The sequence below is a fragment of the Hyaena hyaena genome, unplaced genomic scaffold (assembly GCF_003009895.1).
Source record: "Hyaena hyaena isolate Hyena2069 unplaced genomic scaffold, ASM300989v1 scaffold_31, whole genome shotgun sequence".
Taxonomy (NCBI): Eukaryota; Metazoa; Chordata; class Mammalia; order Carnivora; family Hyaenidae; genus Hyaena; species Hyaena hyaena.
The window spans coordinates 4,714,889-4,736,014 of NW_024080664.1; the positions used below are offsets into that span (position 1 = coordinate 4,714,889).

The window sequence follows — 21,126 nt, forward strand, 5'->3', positions numbered from 1 at the left end:
CCTACAAAGTAAAAGTAAACCCTTATTTTTTTAAGTTTCATGTATCTATTTTGAGAGGGGGGGGAATCCCAAGCGGGCTTTGCACTGACAGCACAGAGCCCAATGCTGGCCTTGAACCCACAAACTGTGAGATCATGACCTGAGCCGATGTCAAGAGTCAATTGCTTAATCGACTTCGGTGCCCCAACCCTAAGTTTATTTTTAACATTTATCTTCATCTAAACAGAAATATTTTTAAAGACAAAATCATAATAACAGTCACAGAAGCTGTAGTATCAGGAGCATTGCCTTTCCTGACTCTGTACAATCCCATTAAGTCCAAATATTTAATGGGAATGCCCTGTTTCTAAAAGGAGAAGTAACACAATGTACTGAAATCCCCTAAGCTTGGGAAAACACGCTAACAGCGTAATGTGCTTCACCATTCAAATCACAACAACGGAAACACTTTAATGTTATGTGAGAGGCGATGTTTGGAAAGGCCCTTCCCCTCCCCCTGCTGGCGCGCCAACTTGCAAAGTGCTTCCACCACACTCCGGGTGCAGGGCAGGGGCCTCCCTGAGGGTTAACTAATTCTTAGGATTATGATGTAGGAGCTCACTTATTTATGGAAAGCTCACGATTGCAATAAACGCACAGGTAAGGCAATCACAGGTAAGGTGAGAATAGGCTAACCCATACAAGGAAATTCTGAACGTCGCCATCAGGGACCGGCATGCCTTCCGCAGAAGGGCCAGAGAGGCGCTGTGACCGTTTGGCCTCACAGGGCTTGGGCTGCTCGGAGGCAGACGGCGACCCTGCCCCGCAGGACGCCCCCCCGGAACCCCTGCGCTTCTGTGCGTGGCTCTTCATGGGCGAACACTCAAGGTGCTGCAAACGCGGGCCTGCGCTCCCCCACCAGCTGCACGTGGGGCCCGACACCCCACAAACGAGCGGGGCAGGAGGAAGGCGGGGAGGAGCCCAGGGGCCTCAGCGGGATGCTGCGGCTTCAGACGCGCCCTGGGTGGCAGTGAGGACCGCGGGGTACAAAGCTCCCCGGAGGACACACGTGCTGAGAAGGGGGTAGGGTGGGCCACTGCACAGGAGAGACCCCGAAAGCTTAGAACAAGGCGGTGCTTCAGGAAAGGGGAAGAAAATGCGCTCTGGAAACGGACACGACTTTTGCAATAAAAAAAAAAAGAAAAAAAAAGGTCAAAGTGTGCAAGCCCCACAGTCCCATCTGAAAACGAATCCGGTCACTTAGCCGAGCGCACCCAGGAGCCCTGCAAGGGCAGGCGCCTCACTACCACTCGCCCCGGAGCCCGTCTGCGCCGCGGCTGCGGCTGCGGCCCGGGAAGGCGGGGGCCCAGGACTCACGCCCCGAGACCCGGACCCGGGCGGGGCACTTTGCGGGAGGCGGGGCTCCCCCCACCTTCCCGAGGCCCCGCCCCCAGAGACCCCGCTCCCCATCCGCCCCACCCTGCGCTGGTCCCGGGGGTGGGGCTCACAGTGACTGGATCACGAAGAAACCGTTCCTGCCCGGGGGTGCGGGCTCAGCCCTGCGGCAGCTGGGAAATGACGTGCGACTGGGCTTTTTTTTGGGGGGGGGGGGGGGAGGCAAACTTGGCTCCTTTTTCTCAGTTTACTCTCCTCAAAGCCTCACGTGCGGTACTTAGCCCAGTGTTAGGAACCGGCCTGGATTAAGAACCAGTAGCTACAGCGGAGAAGAAGCGGCAAGTGTCGAGTCCAACACACCGCGGGAGGCCCTGAGCAAGGCCTGGCCTTGAACGCGGGCGGTCACGTGGCGCCTGCGCTCACACAGCGGGCGGAGGCGGGGCTGCGGTCACGTGGGCGCTTACCGTCCTGGAACACGCGCTCCACGTTCAGCCCGTAGGTGGCGCACGTCTCGTAGTAGGTGCACCTCTTCAGGTCGCTGGACAGCTTCCGCGCCCGGGCGTCGTCGATGACCCGCGGGTTGGTGGAAGTTATGGCATCTGGAACAGACGGGCAAAATGCGGCGACACGGTGACCACGCGAGGCTCGGGCTGCGTCTCGCGGCGTAAAAACGCCCCCACGTGATGATGCCCTGGGGGCTTTCAAGCCTAGTTCACCCTGCAAGTAAGCATCTCAAAAAGGGACACCCGGAAAGACCAGGAGAAAGGCGTTAATGTGGCTCCGGAGGACAACGAAACGGAGAAAAACACCCCACGCTCGCTACCTGCAGGTGACTCGGTGCACAAAGCACCTACGAAATGCGTTCTGGGAGCGCAACTGCCGCAGGTGCGGCGCGCGCCCAGAGCCCCCCTTTGGGGTCCGGGCCGTTCTGGCCCAGGGATGCCCCGGGGATGCCACAGGGACAGTCTGTGCTCCGCGGGGGGCACCAGGTCGGCGGGGGGGGGCGGGGGGCGGTCCAGGTGTTCGGTGTGAGTCCAGGGCAGCCCGTGTTCAGGGCGCACCGGCCGCTACCCGCAGGGGAGAGGCTGCTGTGTTTGAGGGAGGCTGAGGCAGGGGTGGGCAGGGCGGGGTGCGAACCGCGCCCTTGGGTCCAACAGAGTTGCTGCCGAGCAGACCCACTTCCTGCAGGATCGGGAGACAGATGGGGACGTCTGGGCGGCAGAATGGAGATGCCAGGCACCTGCCATCAGTCCCCTAAAAAAAGAAAAATCAGCCTTTTTTCTCCCCCGAGATGCCTCCGCCCCAGCCCATCCTGGGTGCCAGCCTCGGACACGCCAGCACAGGAAGGTCAGGATGTGGCGGCCACGGAGGAGGGTGTGAGGCAGCCCGCCCTTTGCACGGCCTTCTCCTGCCGCGAAGCTTTCCCGCGGGCTTGAAGGCTCCGGTGCGGCAGGAAACCGACATCCGGACGCTCCTTAAACAAAAATCCACCAAGGTTTTCCCCCACTAGTCGGAGGAAGTGCAGCCCGAGAGAAGTCGTGTGAGAGGGCAATGACCTTCTATATTTTGTTCACTTGGAGGCAGGAAGTGCATGGGACATTTAACTTTTTTAAGTATGAAAAAGGGGCATCTCGAGGGAAGAATTTATTCATTTTTCCCCCTCTCTTTTTTCTTACTTAGCTTCCTACTTTATTTTCAGCCCTAGGGAACGGGCCTGACGTGAGTTTGCCTCAGAGAAATCAAGACTAACTCTGATTCATGCCTCTTTCACAATGACCTCTGCCACCTCAGGAGATGTTCCAGAACATTCCCCGGCAAGGTCTGTTAGAGGGATCTCTTCAAAGAACATCTACTTGGCCCTGTCTTATCCTTAAAGGTTAACAAATTTGACCTAGATTTCACAACACTTAAGAAAAAGACAAATTTTTTAAAGGTGTAAACACCTTTTAGGGAAACGGATGGGTGGGGGGGAGCCTGAAATCTGTTGTCAATCCAGCTGATGATTTATCGTGGCCTGGAGTCCCTGACACTTCCACAGCCCCCTTTCCTCCGTGGGATGCCCAGCCCGCTTCTGTCCCGTCTCATCTTCCCAGGGACCGCGACACGTCACGGATGTGGCCGTGTCCCGTCTGCACCAGGTCTCAGTCAGGGTGACACAAGCCTGCTTTTTCATTCCATCCGTGACTCTGTGTCTGTTCAGGGCTCATGCCTTTCTCTCTCTCAAATCAACTTAATCTGCAAGCATTTAAAAATAGAACCTGCTTAGCAAACATCGCAAAACCAGCTTGTTCAGAAATGTCCATTGACAGGACCTTCACATAGGGTCCCTGGCTCCAGCACGAGGGCACACGTATTCCCAGAGCCCCTCCTCCCGCCCGTGGACAAGGCAGCGCCACATGCCACGCATCCCAAAGGGACGAACGTTAATCGTTCATCTTTCCCATTCCAGACCCTCCTGCCTCTAGGCCACCAACCCCAGCTCCGGGGAGGGAAAGCCCAGAGTCCCTATCTGTAGCCTGACCCACCTTGTATCTGCAGCATCCCATAAAACCCGTGCAAAAGCACAAGGGTGCAGACTTCACAGAAAGCAAGTCTGCAAGCAGTTAACAAGTACCTAGGGGTGGAACCTTCCAGAAGCCCACACTAGCTCCACCCTCTCGCCGCTGGGGGACTTCTAGGGCACTCTGGAAGTCAGAGGTCTGATTCAGGACCAAGAGGTCCCTAATCGATAATACTCGCGTCCTGTTCGTTTGCGATGGGGCCATGCTGAAGTCTGAACATCATCTCACAAACGAGTGTGAAGAGACTGCCAGGAACCCCTCCTCCCCCCGGGCTTCCCGGCTCAGGTGCTCACTCACCTGTGGCCTCTTCAGATCAAATGGGCTCACTCAGCAGATGCTTATACAGTCAGCAGGGATTAAAAGGGGTAGGTCTTTGCAGCCGGGGACCGCAGGAGGGCTTCCCCGGGGTCCTCTTCCTCCTCTACAAATGCAGGGACCATCCTGGTGGGGGGGCACGGGTACGTGTGCCTTCCTGCGGCTGCGGTGGGACACAGTCAGCCGCGCTCATTCCCAGGGAAGGGAAGAGAGAGGGACGTGCTTCCGGCATCCCAACCAGGCGCCCAGGGAAACTGATTACTGAGCTATAATGGCAACCACTTCTCTTCTGCGTGCGTGCCCATGGATGCTTCCAGTGCCGTACACAAGCTCCTCCACTTAAACTCGGCTACAAGAGGTGGCCCTAAGAGGTGACCCCAGGAGGTGGCAGTCAAGGTCACGCAGCCAGGATGCGCTGATGCCAAGACCACGTGGCCCCAAGCCCAGGGGCCGGACGCCCCACTCCACTCTCCGCTGCCAAAACCCCAGCTGTGAAAGATGGCAACAGGTGGATCACAAACGACCTCCCGGCCTAGACTGAACAAGTCCCTGCTCCCTGTCACAGTGGCTCCCCAGAAAAAAAGACATTCTGAGTCTTAAATAGAAACCCATTAACTCGGGCGGGTGGTAAGGAGATGCCCACCCTCAGTCTCTGATTTTGCTCAGAAGTGCCCTGGGCTGGCCTGCCGGGAGCAGTGCTTGTTGGGAAGGAGTCGCTGCATCTTTTTAAAGCAGGATGTGCTTTAGACAGGTCACCCACTCTAAACCACTACTGAGGATTTTCAGGATGTCACCTCGAACATGCCCACTCCTTGTATCAGGACAAGAACCTTCCTTCTTCGTACTGGCGCGCCCTTGTTTCCTGAGACCACTAGAGGGCGCTCGGGGCATAAAGAACGTCTTTCCCGTCGGCTGCAGGAATCCAAGGGCTCTCAAGGTTTCGGGGCTGAGGCCACTGGCCGAGAAGAGCGTGCTGCAAGAGCGCGGGGGGTGCTCCCCGTGAGCCCTGACCCTAACGTTTCACATCGAGCACACAGACATGATGCTTTCAGCCGATTCCACGCTTCTTTCGTCCATGCAACGCACACACCGGCCCCACGCCTGAGCTCACTCTCCGCACACTAGAGCCGGTACCACGCAAACAGCTAGCTACGCCTGTTTCTTCAACACAGCCCAGTTCCTGCCTAGAAAAATCTCCCATCAGGGCTTGGAGAAAGGCAGACCAGAGGTGGATGTTCCAAGGAAATTCACAAAAACAGCACAGGAAATAAGGACAAAAGAAAAAATAGATGAAGGCATAATCCAAGTTTTCTTGACACGATTATGTTCTAAGTCGCCCCTGTTTCTGAGAAAGCAGTTTTTAAACTTAACCTGTCACCTGGTTCTTAACATTCTACGTGGCCTCATACTGAACACCCAGACGGTAGGCACCAGTGCGTCAGTGAATGTGACTGAGAACAAGGCCACTTAAGAGATATGTCACTCTGCTAAGATGCCAAGTTTTAAGTGACCTAGAAGAAAACAAGAAATGTGCTCATCCAGGGTTAATTCTCGACTCTGAGGGGCCTACCTACAGTTAGGTAAAAATTTAGCCACAGATCATAACACATAACAAATGGACCGAAATAACACTGCTGTGTATGAGAACTTGGTAAGGTTTTAAGGATGCACCAAAAGTTAAAATAAACTTTTTTACATAAACCAAGTTTTAATTGCTTATAAACTGTTTTACATAACCAAAGGAATGAAGATATCCCTCCTACAGAAAAAGAGAGAAAACAGACTTTATTTTCCCTAGAGCACCTGGGGAGGGTTATATTTTGTGGGTGCTGACAGGGTGATTTCTCCACAGAATCAAATCAGGAAATGTGACAATTTCAGTTTCAGGGATTTAGTGGGAAATTATTTCTTCTTCAGAGCATTTTCACGCTCCTCCAGCCAAAAACAGGGGCCGGGACTTCACTTAAGCTCCACGTGCAGCACGTGGACGGCACTCACCCTGCGTCCCCACCAGAACCAGAGGGATCTCGCTCGTGTTCCGGTAGTTGGCCATCCGACTGTAGTAGTGGTAAACGGTCTGGAAGCTGATCTCATCCTCTAAGCTGAAGACAAATATAACAGCGTCCACCCACATGGCAAACTGGGGAGAGAAGAAGGGGAGAAGGAGCTGAGGGACAGGGCTCTGGGAGAGAAAGGGTGGGAACAGCATCTGCGTGAGCACAGGACGCGTGGCCGGCAGCCCCAGGGGCAGGCCAAGTCTGATGCCTGACCCTGGCTGTAACATGCTGCTATGGTGTCACTAACATCCTCCCAACAGCCTGGAACGGGACCTTCACCCCCTTCCCACCCAGGCCACCGCATCTCCAAGGAATGCAAACCAGACACGTTCTCCTGTGGACACCTCCTCTCTGTCTGGATCCAGCCAAACCCGGCCTCGTGCAGAGCCTCTCAAAGTCAGAAGACGGGCACAGATGGTACCTCTAAAGCTCTCTGTTTCACACTAACTCCCTTCCAGAGCCTTCCAGAAGCTTTGCGGGATCTCTCTGGGATGGGCGGGGCGGGGGGGCTCCTCCTCTGGGCTCCCACAGCCTGCTCAGAAATCCCCCACCCAGGCTGTCAGCCTCCTCCTTCTCACAAGAGGTCTTTGTGCTGGAAAGATCAGATGCCACTGAATTCTTTTTTAAAAAATTTTTATAGTAACCTCCACGCCCAACGTGGGGCTCGAACTCACAACCCTGAGATCAAGAGCCGTATGCTCCACTGACCGGGCCAACTGGGCGCCCCTGCCACTCAATTCTTAAAGCACCGTGTGAGGACATTACCACTTACGGCTGGAGAGATTTACAAAGCTAATTAACAAAACTGGCAAAAATCCGAGAAAAACAGGAAAACCGCGCCACCACCTGGCTCTTGCCATTTTGTTCTCATTTTACAACTGCATCCAGGTGAAGCTACAGCAAAGCTCCCTCGGGGCAGGTGACTGTGCTGCTGGGCACGCACTGTCCTGTTCAGTGCGCGTAACCGCCTGGGAAGGCCGGAGCCGACTGAAAGGAAGGTCCCAGAAGCTCAGCGGCTGCCCAGGGTCGCACGTGATTGCACCAGCAGAATCAAAAGCCGGTCTGGTACCAAAGATCCTGCACTTCCCAGGGGAAAATGGAAAAATAAGTAATAACAACGTTCATCCTGTTCCCCTTCTCTGAGAAGCGGCAGTTCCTAGGTCAGTTGTGACAGCCAAGGCCCCAGCTCCCGTGTGTGTGGGCGGATTTCCGGTGGGTAAAGCTCTGACTTCACGTGTGATTGAAAAGCATAGTCCGTTCCATGTGGAAACTGTGCATGACAGAAATTTAAACAAGCGTGAAGTCCAAATGAGAATGTGAAACAACAGGAGATCGAGATCTTGGAAAGAACGGATCCTGGGACAGGCCCGATGCCCGCGCAGGGCGCCGGCGACCCAGGCTGACAGAGGGCCTGCGCCTTCCCCTCTCTCCACCGGGAGGCGTGTTTTCCCGAGCAGTGAGGGGAGGTGTCCCCGCGCATCTGAAGAGCACTGGGGGACCCGGGGACCAGACCGAGGCTGTGGGCACCTCCGCGAAGAGGACATGCAGGCCACCCCCCTTCCTCCCAAGGGTGTCCTCGTGGCCGGGCACCCAGCAGGTGGTGAGCGCTCTGTAAACACCCCTACCCACCCCCGGCGCTGCCTCCAGCAATGGCCGCACACAAAAAGCCAGTTACTTGGCAGAGTTTTTGTCAACCCTGAGATGACACGAGGAGCCACGAGGAGCCACAAGAAAGTCGTACGATGTCATTCGCGAAGCCGTTATGCTTGGGTAAAGCCTCGGGAAACACTGGGAAACGGTGAAAACAAGGTCGTGTGTCCACGTGGCTGGGGCCGGCAACCTGAACACAGGCTTCTCCCCCACCCCGAGCATTCAAGCACGCTCTGCCTCATCTTGTACAAACCCTGCCTGTCGCTTTGCAAAGGCTCCAAGCTGACAACCTGCTCCAACCCCCCCACAGAGGGAATCTTCAAGGAGGGGGAGCCGCTGGGCGCACAGCGCTCCTGAACACAGTACGTCTAGAGCCAAGGGCTGGTCCTCGGTTTAACCGAGTAAGCGCGTTCTCACGGCCAGACGCCAGGACTGAGACGCCAGCGGGGGGTCCCGCCTCTGTCCCCCGGGGTCGGTGCCATGCACAGGCAGAGCGCCTGAGTCTGTGCCCCTTCACCACGTCCGTCCTCGGGCAAGGTGTCCCGGCCTCGGCGCCCGCGGTGGAGCCAGGGCTCCTCGGCCCATCCTCTCGAGGGGTCGTCTGCAGGATTCCATGGGTGACCCCCACAGGGCAGGCATTCGCCCACCGCTCCTGGATTCGGCTCACAGTATGCACCGGGCCAGTAAGTTATTATGTAAGTAAAATAACGCATGGAGAATGAGTAACCCACCACCTGTGCCCTATTTCCAGGATGCCTAGCCTTCTAGGGACTTCCGGAGACGCCAGACTGTGCTGTGTGGCACGGGTCAGCAGAGGCGCACTCGCGCCAGGAAGCCCAGTGAGCGAATCCACCCTCCCCCCACCCCCATCGGATTTCCAGACTCCGGACCAGTGTGAGCAAACCACTCACAAGGAGCAGGAGAGGACTATCTTTCCAGAAGTCAAATCAACAGAGTTGACAAATCAGCACAAATTCTGTTTTTCCTTCCTTCTTAAAAACACAAAGTGAGAGGCACCTGACTTGGGCTCGGGTCATGATCGCGTGGTTCATGAGTTTGAGCCCCGCGTCAGGCTCTGTGCCGACAGCTCAAAGCCTGGAGCCTGCTTCAGATTCTGTGTCTCCCCCTCTCTCTGCCCCTCACACTCTGTCTCTTTCTCTGTCTCAAAAATAAATAAACATTAAGAAAAAACAAAACAAAACAACACAAAGTGAAAACCAGCCACACAGACCTAACTTCGCTCTAGGATTTTGCCTGAAGGAACAACAGAATTAGTTTATCAGAGAAAACAGGTTCGTGGGGCCTCACCTTTCATGAGCACACCTGATTTCTAGAGCCGTTTTTGTTGAATGGGAACCTCAACACCAAAGCAAAGGTCAAAGAAAGGCTTCGTACCATTTGCTTGTAATACTTACCTGCGCCTCTGGGGGGCCCCCTTCATCTCTAATCAGCAGCAGATAGCTCTGTCCATCAACAACAATTTCTTTCTTGAATCTGCCACCTGCCACACACAAAAAATCTGGTTACGCAAGAAAGACAGGGTGTGAGCAGGGCAAACAGACGTGGGCTTCGCTTGTGGAAAAATACACCCTTGGCCGTCGCCCTGGAGGCAACTCTCAGTATTTAGGACCAGCAACCACTGGATTTTAAGAGAACTACTGAACTCAGGTTTAAGTGTTTGTCTTTAAGGACCCGTGTTCACTTCTGATTAGAGTGCACAGCCTCCCATGCAATGCCAGGATCACCCGTGGCTGAGAAGGGAAGAGTTTTAACATAGGCTTTGTTTGTAAATTCGGGAATTCTCTCTCCCTGGGAACACGTTGATGCACAGAGTTCAGAAACAGCATTGAAATGATCGTTCTCTTGCTGAGTTTTGCAAAACTGGAACGAATTTTTCATGCTGAACAGGTGCCTAGTGTACAATGTTTTGATAAATTCAAGGGCTGAGAACCTGTATTCTCCTCAAGAGAAACCCAGTTTTTGAAAGGAAAACACAGAACATCATGGGAATGGTGTTTCCGTACTCACGGGGCACGAGTAAGGGGGGGGGGATGCTCAGCTACTACACACGTGTTAGACAGAACTACTGGATGGCATCTCGCACAGGTCGAGACAGAGCGGGGCAGCTGGCTGGGGGGGGAGGGGGGTTAGCACGCCGTGTTAGCGAGAAACCACCAGGGACGCTGCCGGGGCGCTGTGTGTGTGTGCGTGGGTGCGTACATGTGTGGGACGGGGGCTGGCCCTCGACACCTCGGCCCCGCACACGCCCAGGCGGGGAGGGACACGCAACTGTCCTGTGTACCTCCTCGCAGCGCCCCGGGCCACACCGCCAGGCCTCTCGTGGACACAGGACACACGTGCACTTCTGGTCCTTCTGTCAGCCCCAAAGACAAACTACCTCTCGAGATTACAGGCTCTGAATCCACTCTAGCCAATAACCCTCAGCAGGATGCTGACTTCTTGTTTCTGAGAGAGGAACACAGCAGTACCTGCTCTCATTTTCAGACTCGGGCCCAGACACCTTCCAGAAACGCCACCTACGCCCGGAACAACCACACCCTGGAGAACCAGGCTGCAGAGCCTCCCGGCCCAGAGGCTGTGCGTCCGCCCTCCGCCTCCAGGGGTCTCGTGGGCTCCAGATGGGCAGTCTCGGGGCTCACCTTCCGAAGCGAGCACGCGTGTGCGCACACGGACATGCACACACAGACGTGCACACGCACGCAGATGCACACTCTTTCTGGGCACTGATGCAACACGTAAAACCCACTTGCTTTATCTGGTGTTCAGTCCGCTCGATACGAAAAATGGAAGAAAACTTCCCAACATTCCGATAAAGCACACAAAGTCCCATTCCGACCCCCCGCGTGGCCACGGCGCTGGAGAAAGGGCGGAGAACAGAGAAGGTGACAGGTGCATCTGCCCCTATGTCAACACCAGCCAATGACTCCTGGTCCCCGAATCACAGATCCCTTGTAGGTAAAAAGGTACGGCGCCCTCTTCCCAGCCAGGCTGTCATGATTGCATGGCAGCCAGGAAACCTCTGGCATACAGGAGAAGGCCCCGTGTCCCCGGGGTGACGCGGCCACGGGGCCCGATGCTGGGCCAGCGCTCAGTGCGGATGCGGACACTGCCACACGCCACCTGGGGGACTTGTCTTCCTTCCTCACCTCTCGCTACCTCAGTGTCCCCAGCTGTAAAATGGGACCACCTCGTCCTGCGGGCAGGTGCCCACCTGAAGGGCAAGGCCACTGGTGATGATTACTAGCATTATTCACAGTTTCTGCCAAAGGTCATCACTCGCTTTTATAAAAGACACACATAGCATTTAATAAGCCTACTTATACTAGAAAAGTTAGCCCAAGTAGCAAGAATAACCTATCATTTCTGTATTTTTTAAAACTTTTAAAAGAAGAGATGCTGGAAACCTGCTATTTCCTGACGAGATGAACTGAACTCAGCCTTGCATGAAAGCGCAATGCTGGACAGGGAATCTGCTGTGGGAAGAGCCTCCGTCATGTTGCCAGAGGCCTGACTGGTCACACTGAGGGCGACCAGGAAAACCCATCAGGAATTTGTGTACAAGTTCAAAGCCCTTTCCTCTGTTCCTGGTGCCTCCATCTAGGCTCCCGAAGGAGGGCGACAGTCACTGCCCCAGGAGACAGTGCACTTCAGACCAAGTCTGCCGAGAGCAGATCTCATGCAGATTTCCCTCACATCAGAGGAAAATACTTGTGCTCGGGGTTGAGAGATGGCCAGGCAGGTCACATGACACCACATCAGACGTGTCCTCGGGTGGCAGGGACCGGTCTGGGCAGCACCTTACATGTCCTTTCGGCCACAGAGTCCTGCCTGTGCTCAGGAGAAACAGAACAGCGGTTTTCTGGCGGGCACAGGGGCCGCGCGCTCCGGGGCCTTCAGGCAGGCATGGGACCCTTGGTGTCCCAGCAAGTATTTTTAAAACCCCAGTGGTCATCAATTGTCCCCCAATCTGCAAGCTGATCACCACATCCTGTGTAGCCACATCAATGTCACGCAGTGTCCCGCCATTACTGCTACTGCGGGTGGAGCTGTGCACCCCCACATTCATACGCTGCTGAAGCCCTAATGCCCAGTGCCTCAGATTGATCTGGGCCCCTGAACCTATGACGGTGTCTGTAGAAAAGGGGAAACTGTGGTGAAGATGAAGGCAGGGGCTTTACAGCCAAGAAACACCAAAGATGCTCCCAAACCACGGGAAGCCAGGAGACCTGCCTGGAAGAGGTCTGCTTCGTGACCTTAGACTTCCGGCCTCCAGTACTGCGGGAGAATAAATCTACGTTGTGCTGAGCACCCCGGTCCCTGGCCCATCGTCACAGCCGTCCTGGTAAACTGAAAGATCCTCCGATGCCAAGCTTCTGCCCTCAGGTACGCCGTCACCAAGGGTGAGCTCGCACGCGGTCTCTCTCGCCACCCAGCTCATCCCTAGAGCACTTCGAAGCCCCTTTATCCTCTCCATCCAGACCGTCTGTATTCACTGAAACCACCTAGGCTTCTCGGCTGGGTCTCCGCAGGGGTCCTGCTGGCCTCAGCCCTGCTCTCAGCCTCAGGCCCGCCCTGTGACACCCCATCACCTGAGGGGGCACGCAGGCCACAGGGCTGGCCCCGCACCCCCAGCACCCGAGCGCACGGGGCACTGCCCTGGGCACACTGCCACACACGACCGATTCCTCACTAGGCCGCGGCGTCTCCAGGCAGGAGGGGACCAGCCTGTCCCTGCGACCACACGAGCTCCCCAGTGCCAGCGTCCCTCTGCCGCCCGGCTGCCTCGCCTGCCTCCCCAGGGAGCAAGCTCCTGGGGGGCGCCAGCACCCAGCCCTCCCGGAATGGCGCGGGGCCAACTGCAGACCTCGCCCGCACGCCCTGCTCTGCGGCACCTGCGGGGTGAATGTCACATCAACTCTTTCGTTCCCTTCCCTTCAGACGAGTTTGTGGAGTCTTGTCGCAAATGATGCTTCGAGATGATTCAATTACAGCATTCAGGCCAAGAAAGGCTGGCACCGACCTCTTCTTGTTTCCTTTGTAACCTTGGCAAAGGACTCTAGACCCTCTAAAAGGAGGGGGGATCCTTTCTTCCACCCGTAAAGACCCCTCCCAATTCTAAAACCACTTCACATTCCCCTGGGATACAGAATTAGTATGTCTTTTCAGTATTTTACAACTGCAATTAGTAGACACCTGTAATTGGCTTAGGTGATTTTTTTTCTGGTACTACATATACATTGGGCAAAAAATTAAGTACTCCTATCTATTTGCCATGAACCTAAAGATTTAATAATTAGATAAAATTCAGCCAGGTGCTTATGCAGTAAGAATGTGATTACTAAGTTATAGATAAACTGCTACTACTTATCATCGGCAGGCTCAACTAGAATGTGGCCACTGTGTACTGGGGAGATGTGGTCTGGCATGTAAATAAAACTCACTTTCTTAAGTTTTTTTTTAAAAGATTTTTTTTTATAAAGTAATCTCTACACCCAACATGGGGCTTGAACTCACAACCCTGGGATCAAGAGTCATAAGCTCTACTGAGCCAGCCAGGAGCCCCTCTACAGTTTACTTTAGAAACAAAGGGCAGGGGCGCCTGGGTGGCTGAGTCAGTTAAGTGTCCGACTTCAGCTCAGGTCATGATCTCACAGTTCATGAGTTCTAGCCCCACGTCGGGCTCTGTGCTGACAGCCTGGAGCCTGCTTCCGATTCTGTGTCTCCCTCTCTCTCTGCCCCTCCCCCACTGGTGCTCTGTCTCTGTCTCAAAAATAAATAAAACAAACAAAAACTTTAGAGAAACAAAGGGCAAAGCCGCAGGAGGGAAGGGTGTGTGGCCCCACGTGGGTCCGCATTCCCCAGGGGCCACCCTCTTGCCATTTAAATTCAGACGCCCCATCTGGTCCCAGCTATCAGATCTTTTCCTCCCAAAATTTTAGTGGGCACCACCAAACCCGCATCCTACTTCACTTTTCATAGAGATTTTTTGATGGCTATTTTATATTCCAATTTCCAATGATTTTCCTGCAGGTCTATCCTACCCAATCCTGTGTTCCTAGTACTCAGGGCCCAGCCTTCCCGGCTGCCGACACGATAAATTTATCACACAGGTGATACTCAACTTCCTGAGACTGCCAGAGATTATTATGTGCCATCAAACCACTTCAGGGAGAGTTTTACTTTTACAAAGTGTCCCCCACCCTGACCTCGAACTGAGAACCATCGACAGGTGCCCGGCCCAGCACACCTGTCTACAGGTGCGGCGGGTGCCGCGGGCAGGGGAGAGCCGACCCCGGGGCCCTGGAGCCCACACGCAGCTGCTGGCCCTGTACCCGTGATGGCGTCTCCACAAGGACGAAAACCCATGTGCCCCTGTGTCCTCAGGTCTATTCCAAAGACGTGGCGGGGCCCCCAGGGGGAAACGGCACCACGTAAGCACCTGGCAAAGACATGCGTCTCTGCTGGTCTGAACTCAGCCTCATGTGCGACTTAGTCATTTCTCTGGTTCACCCAAAGGCAAGTTCTCAGGCTTCCTAGGGAACGTCCCCGTTTACCTCTGTGTGCCCTTGAGCTTCTACTGTTAAGCGAGTCAGGGTCTTCATTTCTTCCAAAAACAGGTAAGAGGTGGACCTGACTGTGCCCACCAAGAAGAGGGACGCTGACATAGGTGTGCTGTGAACAGCACCCGGGGGATACGACAGTTCTAGACAGCTTCCAGAGAGACCTGAGGAAGTCTCTTACAATCCAATGTCATCAATTACTCTAAAGGTTTCAAGGTTTTAAATCTGGGATGCTTAGGGTGCTTCAAACAACTGGATCCCTCCTAATATTTAACTCCCAGCAGGTGGGAATGACCTACAGTGGAGGGTGACTTACACGGAGAGGTCTAAGTGCTCACTGGCGCAGTCATTCCGCTTTGGGGGTGGGAGGGGGGGAAGCAAACCAAATTTTCCTATTAAAAAGAAGTTTTCTTGGGAGTGATCACTGCAACAGGCATTTGACGCTTCTGTTCCTACCATTTCATCTATTTGGACTGAAAGCTATTAACACATTAACAGTTCTCTGAGCAAGAAAAAGCAATGCTAATAACAGAGACCTACAACACTTGATAGCTCACAAAGCACTCTTCTTCCCACATGATCTCCACTGCTGCTCGGGACACAAACATCACTACTGACACCCGCCTGTCCCGGGGGAGGAAAAGGTCAGATGCTGACCAAGCCCCCACGCCAGCGCGTAGCAGGAAGGAACCCAGACCCAGATGTGTCCGGGGATCCTCTCCCCCACGGGAGATTCCACTCAGACAGGGTCCACGTGACATCACCCTGTCTACAGACGAGCCTCGCGGCCTTTGTGGAATCTCCCAGCACCCAGGGGCCCATCAGGAACGTGGCGGAGGGGGGGGCCCACGGGGCTTTTCCTTGCTCTCCTCCCAACTCCAACTGTACGGAGACCACTGAAAAGAAACCTGCTCACCGTGTTTCTTTTTTAATTGTGGATTTTCTTCATTTTTTCACGCACTGGGAAAGGATGAAAATGATTTTTGACTTTAAATACATCTGTACAGTATCATTTCCCTTTTCCATAGGAAAGGGGAGGGGCGTCGCCCTCGCCTCTGATGAGGACGCGGCTGGGATCGCTGCAGGCACGAGCTGGCCGCAGGGCTAGTCAGCAGTCACGGGCTGTGGCCCAGGCTGGGACACACACAGGGACAGAGTCCCCTGCGCTCCCCGCGTAGACCCTCCCCGCCACGGAAACCTTCCTGACGTTTGCCTACAGCGATCTTCCCCACTTGGCCCCACGATTAAACAGAACGAGTATCTACAAATTTTTCTGTTTCCTAATTATTTAAGACAAGTGGAATGAGAGGGACACGTTGAAAAAGACTATGACTTTATTTCTCCCTGGGAGAATATTAAAAAAATCCATCACTGGAACGTGCCTGAAATTTTTTCAAGTTATTTTTGTCTTTTAAAATGTGATGAAAATACCAGAGTCAGTGACTTATTAAAGTGGAGGTTTTACAGAAGTTTTGTACTGTGACATTTAAAAGGAATTTGGGGCCATGTTATTATTTTTATGCAAGGGAAAAGTCTCATCGGTTACGCATTCGTTTAAAAAACTTAACTGAGTCAGATTTCATTTCCTCTGCCAATTTTTTGGAAAACCTACATTGTTTACCAAAAAAAAGAGAAAAAAAAAAGTAACAACCACAGAAAGGGGCCAGCGGCAAGGATCAGTGCGCAGTTGGTTGCTAAGTACTTCCAGGGGTAAAACTCTCAGGGTCACGACTCCGGTAAAATGAGGGTGAAACACGTTCTTTCCTCGGGCAGGCCAGGGTGTCTGAGGACTTCGTTTCACCCGGATCCAAGTAAAGTGACGAAGGAAGATCGGGAAAGAAGCCAAGTTCTAGGTTAAGATGGCAGACATGAACTTCGCTGTAACTGAGTTTCCTTTCCTTTATTCCTAATAAAACGAAGGGAAGAAAGTAAACAGCAGGAGAAAGAAAATTCAGGGTCTACTGAGAAAAGGGGTGTAGCTTCGCATAATAAAACCTCGAAAACAGTGGCCTGAAGATAAAAAAGAAGACTCTCGGGCTGCACAGCACAGGGCTCCTACCCCCACCCCCCCCCCCCGCCGAGGGGTTGACCGCAGCCTCCAAGGCCCCGAGAGGAGGAGGCAACAGAGCGGCAGATGCGGACAGACAGCCCTAAGGCGCTCCGGAGGCGAACAGAACTCCGCAATGCAGGGAAGGGGGGCGGGGAATGACATGTATTCCATCTCCCCGGCCCCCCCCCCCGCCCGCCCCATGAGTGAAGAGACCCTGGTCCAGGACGTCCGCAAATTCCCAGGGAACGCGGACCCGCCGTCTGTAACCGTGGTTTGGAGGCGGTTCCCGGGCGGGCGCGGTGACGCACCGCGGTTCTCCAGCACAGTCACAACCAGCCTCAGGTCCTGCGGCCCAGGCGCCTCCCTGCAGGGGTCTGCGTGCAGGGCTGAGGTCTGGTCAGTGACAACGTGAGCAGAGCGGCCCAGCCCTCTGCTCCAGGACACTCGAGACTGGGGGTGCCTCCTACCACGGGGAGCCAGATGGCGGGGGGCCTCTGCACACCCCATGCCTGACTTGGAATGAGCGAGAGAAGCCGCCTCGGGGGCCGCAGCCAGTGTCGGGGGCCCCGCAGGGGCCCCAGGGCAGAGCCAGGAGCGGCCCCCGTCTGGGCAGAGAGGAGGAGCAGGTGGCTGGGGAAATGGTAAGGACAGCACCCAAGGGCGGGTGGAGGCGGGGGGGGGGGGCGGGGGGGGGCAGGAAGGAAGCACGCAACCCGAGAGCCAAGCGAGATGAAAACATACGCCTCCCTCTCTAACGCAACTCGGAGCAGTCCTTCCAACCGACGGGAATGCCGGGGGGGCGGGGGGATTTCAAATAGGAGATGAAATGGAAAACTCTAGAACCGAGGACCAACATAACACTTTGGAACTAACGAGTAAGATTTGAGAAGCATAAGGAACAGGAGTTTCGGACGGAGGCAGCTTGAAATAAAACAGCTGCTGGGATGGCAAGATGGGGGGGCTCCTGGGGCGCAAGCGAGCCAAGGACAGAGCTGTCTGACGAGAGCATAAATGCGGCCGCTGACAACAAATTTCTCCAAAAAGCACTACAAGACCCTTCAGAGATAATCCACAAAGGAATTTTCCAGAAATGCAGCAAGATCTGAATCGGCAGACCAGAAGAGCATAGGATGTTCCAGGAGAAAGTGACACAGACCCTCAACATCACTTTAAAGACGAGAAAAGAGGGCGTGGGCAGGGGTGGGGGGGGGGCTCAGTTGGATAAGCGTCTGACTCTTGGTTTTGGCTCAGGTCATGACCTCAGGGTTCATGAGTTTGAGCCCTGGTGTCAGGCTCAGTGCTGACAGCTCGGAGCCTGCTTGGGATTCTCTCTCTCTGCCCCTCCTTGGCTTGTGCACATGTCCTCTCGCTCTCTCTCAAAAATAAACCATAAAAACAAAAAAAGATAAAAGACAGTGGCCCTGGAGAAAAACTGCACCTGCCAGCAAAGGTGGGCTTCTTACCCAGCTGCAGGGTCTCAAAGTTCCTCAAAAGAACTTCTTTCCAGGCTTTTAAAAATGGTCACTTTAATGAGCATTTATATATGTGCATAGTTCTGGAACCGTGTCATAGTTAACAATGAACCAAGTCCATGGTGCACATATATTTGACTGTGCCTGGCGAACTCCTACGTAAACGCAGAAACCCACCTTTTGGAATGTCAGGAGAGTGGCGGCTTTGGTCTGGTCTTTTAAAAACCTCGTCCTGCTCATGTCTGCACCTGAAACTTATGCACACAAGTGCCTTGCTACAGGGCATGTCCCGCTGTGTCCTGACCAACAAGCCGGACACACGTGTGGTGACAGCCGTCTGTGTGACAGGAGTCAGCTGAGGTTACTAGGTAGTTCACTAGCTGACTCCGGGATAGGTCACAGGGCATTTAGTGCTTGCCGTGATTTTGGGGGTGGGGGAGTGAGGGAGGCGCTGTCTGGACAATTCCACAGAACGAGAGCAGTTGCTTTCATTAATTCAACATGGGAGTTGTAAAGTCCAGCCATTCCTTTTCCTTTAATACTCTGGGATCTGAGGCGCCTGGGGGGCTGTCGGTTAAGCATCCGACTTTGGCCGAGGTCATGATCTCACGGTTGGTGGGTTCAAGCCCCACATCGGGCTCTGTGCTGACAGCCTGCTTCCTGCTTCGGATTCTGTGTCTCCCCCTCTCTGCCCCTCCCCTGCTCATTCTCCGTCGCTCTCTGTCTCTCAAAAATAAATATAAATGTTAAAAAAAATTTTTTTTAAATACTCAGGGATCTATTTCACTGGAAAGACACCCTGAAAAAACAAACAGGTTGATATACATAAATTTTTTAAGTGTCACTCGTGCAGCTCAGGATATCTCGACCTGAAGCCAACAGAACCAAAATTAACATGACAAGAAGGCGGACTGGACACTGGCCCCGGGGAACCTGACGCCCTCTTTTGTGTTCCCAGAGTGAGTGAGCTCTGCGCTGTCCCCGATGAGCCACGTTATCGAAGGACCAGCAGACGCGCCAGCGGCCACGCTCAGAGGCCCCGCGGAAATCTGCTGCTGCTGCTGCTGCTGCTCAAACAGAAGCTGGGAAATTAAACGTCTGCGGAAGTGGTGTGCTTCCTGACAGTGGTAATTTCCTCATGTCTTAGCTTCCAAGAGCTTTGAGGGACACGCAAACCAGCAGTTTAATACAGAAAACCCACTGAGAGTTCCCTCCTCTGGCTGATGTCGTTCTTGAGGCTAAACTAAACCCAGCAACTCCGGGCAGGTGTGTGGGGTGGGTTGCCCCAGCCAAGACCCGAGATCATTCTCACTACATAGTATTAGCGCCCCTCCCCCACAGAGGCACCCTCTAACACTGCTGTACGCTAGCATTCTCCGCCCAAAGTTCTCTGTACTAAGAGCTGCAGAAGGTCAGCTCCTGCAAAGAATAAAATATGCCCGGCGCTGTCAGCCAGCGCAGAAGGCAGGCGGGCAGGGAGGGAGGCAGGGAGGCCACAGAGCCCAAGGCACCCGGTTTCCTTCTGCAGGTGTCCAGGGTCCACTCTGCAACACGGGGAGCGTCCTGCAGAAAGACCTCTGCGTGCGAACGACTCCCCACCCCCTGCCCTCGCCGCAGGCTCCAGGGGTGATGCCGGCCACCCAGGCCTCTAGCCTCGGGCCCTGCCTCTGTCCCCGGCCCAGGCATCGTGAGCCAGGCCTCCTCCACTCGCCCAGCCCGTTGGCCCTGGCTCCACACACTCGGGAGTCTCCTGTTTGGGGAAACTAGGACCTAAGCCCAGAGGTCTTCACTCCTCCCCAGGACTCAGTTCCGGGGTCAAGCACCTGCGGTGGACGGTGGTCGGCGGAGCTCCGCGCACACAGGGACCCGAGGTCCTTCCAAGCACCCGAGCCCAGCTGACGATCTGAAGGTGGTGATGTCGGGTTCTGGAGCCTCCGGGCAGCAACAAAGGGAAATGGACGCAGAGCCGCCTACCAAGGTCAACCCCGGGCCCACGCCTTGAGCGGTTCCCATGAGCCCTCAGGTAAGAACAGCACCTGCAGCCATGGGGGGGAGGGGCACTCGCTAGTTCACGTCAGCTGCCCATCAGGGTCCTTAAACATCACAGGGGCCTCACGAACATCAGCTCGTAACTGCTACGTTACGATGACGACTTTGTGATTTCCAAAGGGAAACTTGCACTTAGAGGGTCTCGCCCTGCAAATCCCGTGAAACAGGAGCACGCCAAGGCGGCGCCAACCAGGCAGGAGAAGACAGGGCTCTGATTCGCACGAGACCTTCCCTAACACTTTTCCTACCTTCACGTGTTCCGGAAGACCTAGGAGAACAGGTCCGAGCAGCTGGTGACTCAGCAAGTCCCCCAGGGTGTTCCTTCACAGACTCCATAGAGAAGATTCTCCAAGCCTCTGCTAACGGGGTCTGGGCACTTACCTAAGTGTGGGATGGGTTTCTAATCTCAGGCCAGGCTTCCAACGTGAGCAAGTGATAAAGTAACAAAGCGACAGAACATATCTGATTTACACGCCGATGACTCTCTGTGGTTCTTATTAGCCGCAGGCAGGAGTGTTGCTACGTGTGATCCTGTCCTTCATCTCCACTTGGACTTGCTCCCTGGCCCCTTCGGCGTTTCCTCCTTGCACCGGATGGACCCGGCCGTGGTCTTCTGAGCCACCACTAGCATTGAGCAAGGCCCGCTGGGTGCCGCGCACAGTGTCGGTGCCGGGAACAAAGGGAACGAGATAGAGTCTCTGCCCTCAGGGAGCAGACGGTCAAGGACAGCGGGCAGGACAGGAAGCAGGTAAGAAAAGCCAGGCTTGGAGGGAGGGGGAGGCTGGGCACCATGAGCAGGTGCAGACCTCCCCCCAGAACCCAGAGTGGATGGGGCAGGGGTGGGGGCGGGGGCGCCCCGACCCGAATCTGCCTGCTAGAGAGAAGGGTCCCATAATGACAGCCCTGCTCAGTAAAATCTGATTTATAGCCAAATTAGTACACTGTTTACTGCAAAAGCTCCAGTACCCACCGCTGGGGTTGTGCCGGAACATTCCAGAATCTACCGCTGTCCCTGCA

At 54.7% G+C, this 21,126-nt stretch overlaps 1 protein-coding gene across 4 annotated transcripts in view; it reads right to left on the reverse strand.

The window, feature by feature from the left end:
* Nucleotides 1-21,126, reverse strand: part of AGAP1 (ArfGAP with GTPase domain, ankyrin repeat and PH domain 1) — a 538,356-nt gene that overhangs the window by 312,827 nt on the left and 204,403 nt on the right. For all 4 annotated transcript variants that reach the window (XM_039228590.1, XM_039228588.1, XM_039228589.1 and 1 more), the window contains 3 exons: nucleotides 9,373-9,458; nucleotides 6,249-6,390; nucleotides 1,839-1,973 (listed from right to left, as the gene is read on the reverse strand). In XM_039228590.1, coding sequence (XP_039084521.1) covers nucleotides 1,839-1,973; nucleotides 6,249-6,390; nucleotides 9,373-9,458 — 363 coding nt within the window. The remainder of the gene's footprint in view (nucleotides 1-1,838; nucleotides 1,974-6,248; nucleotides 6,391-9,372; nucleotides 9,459-21,126) is intronic.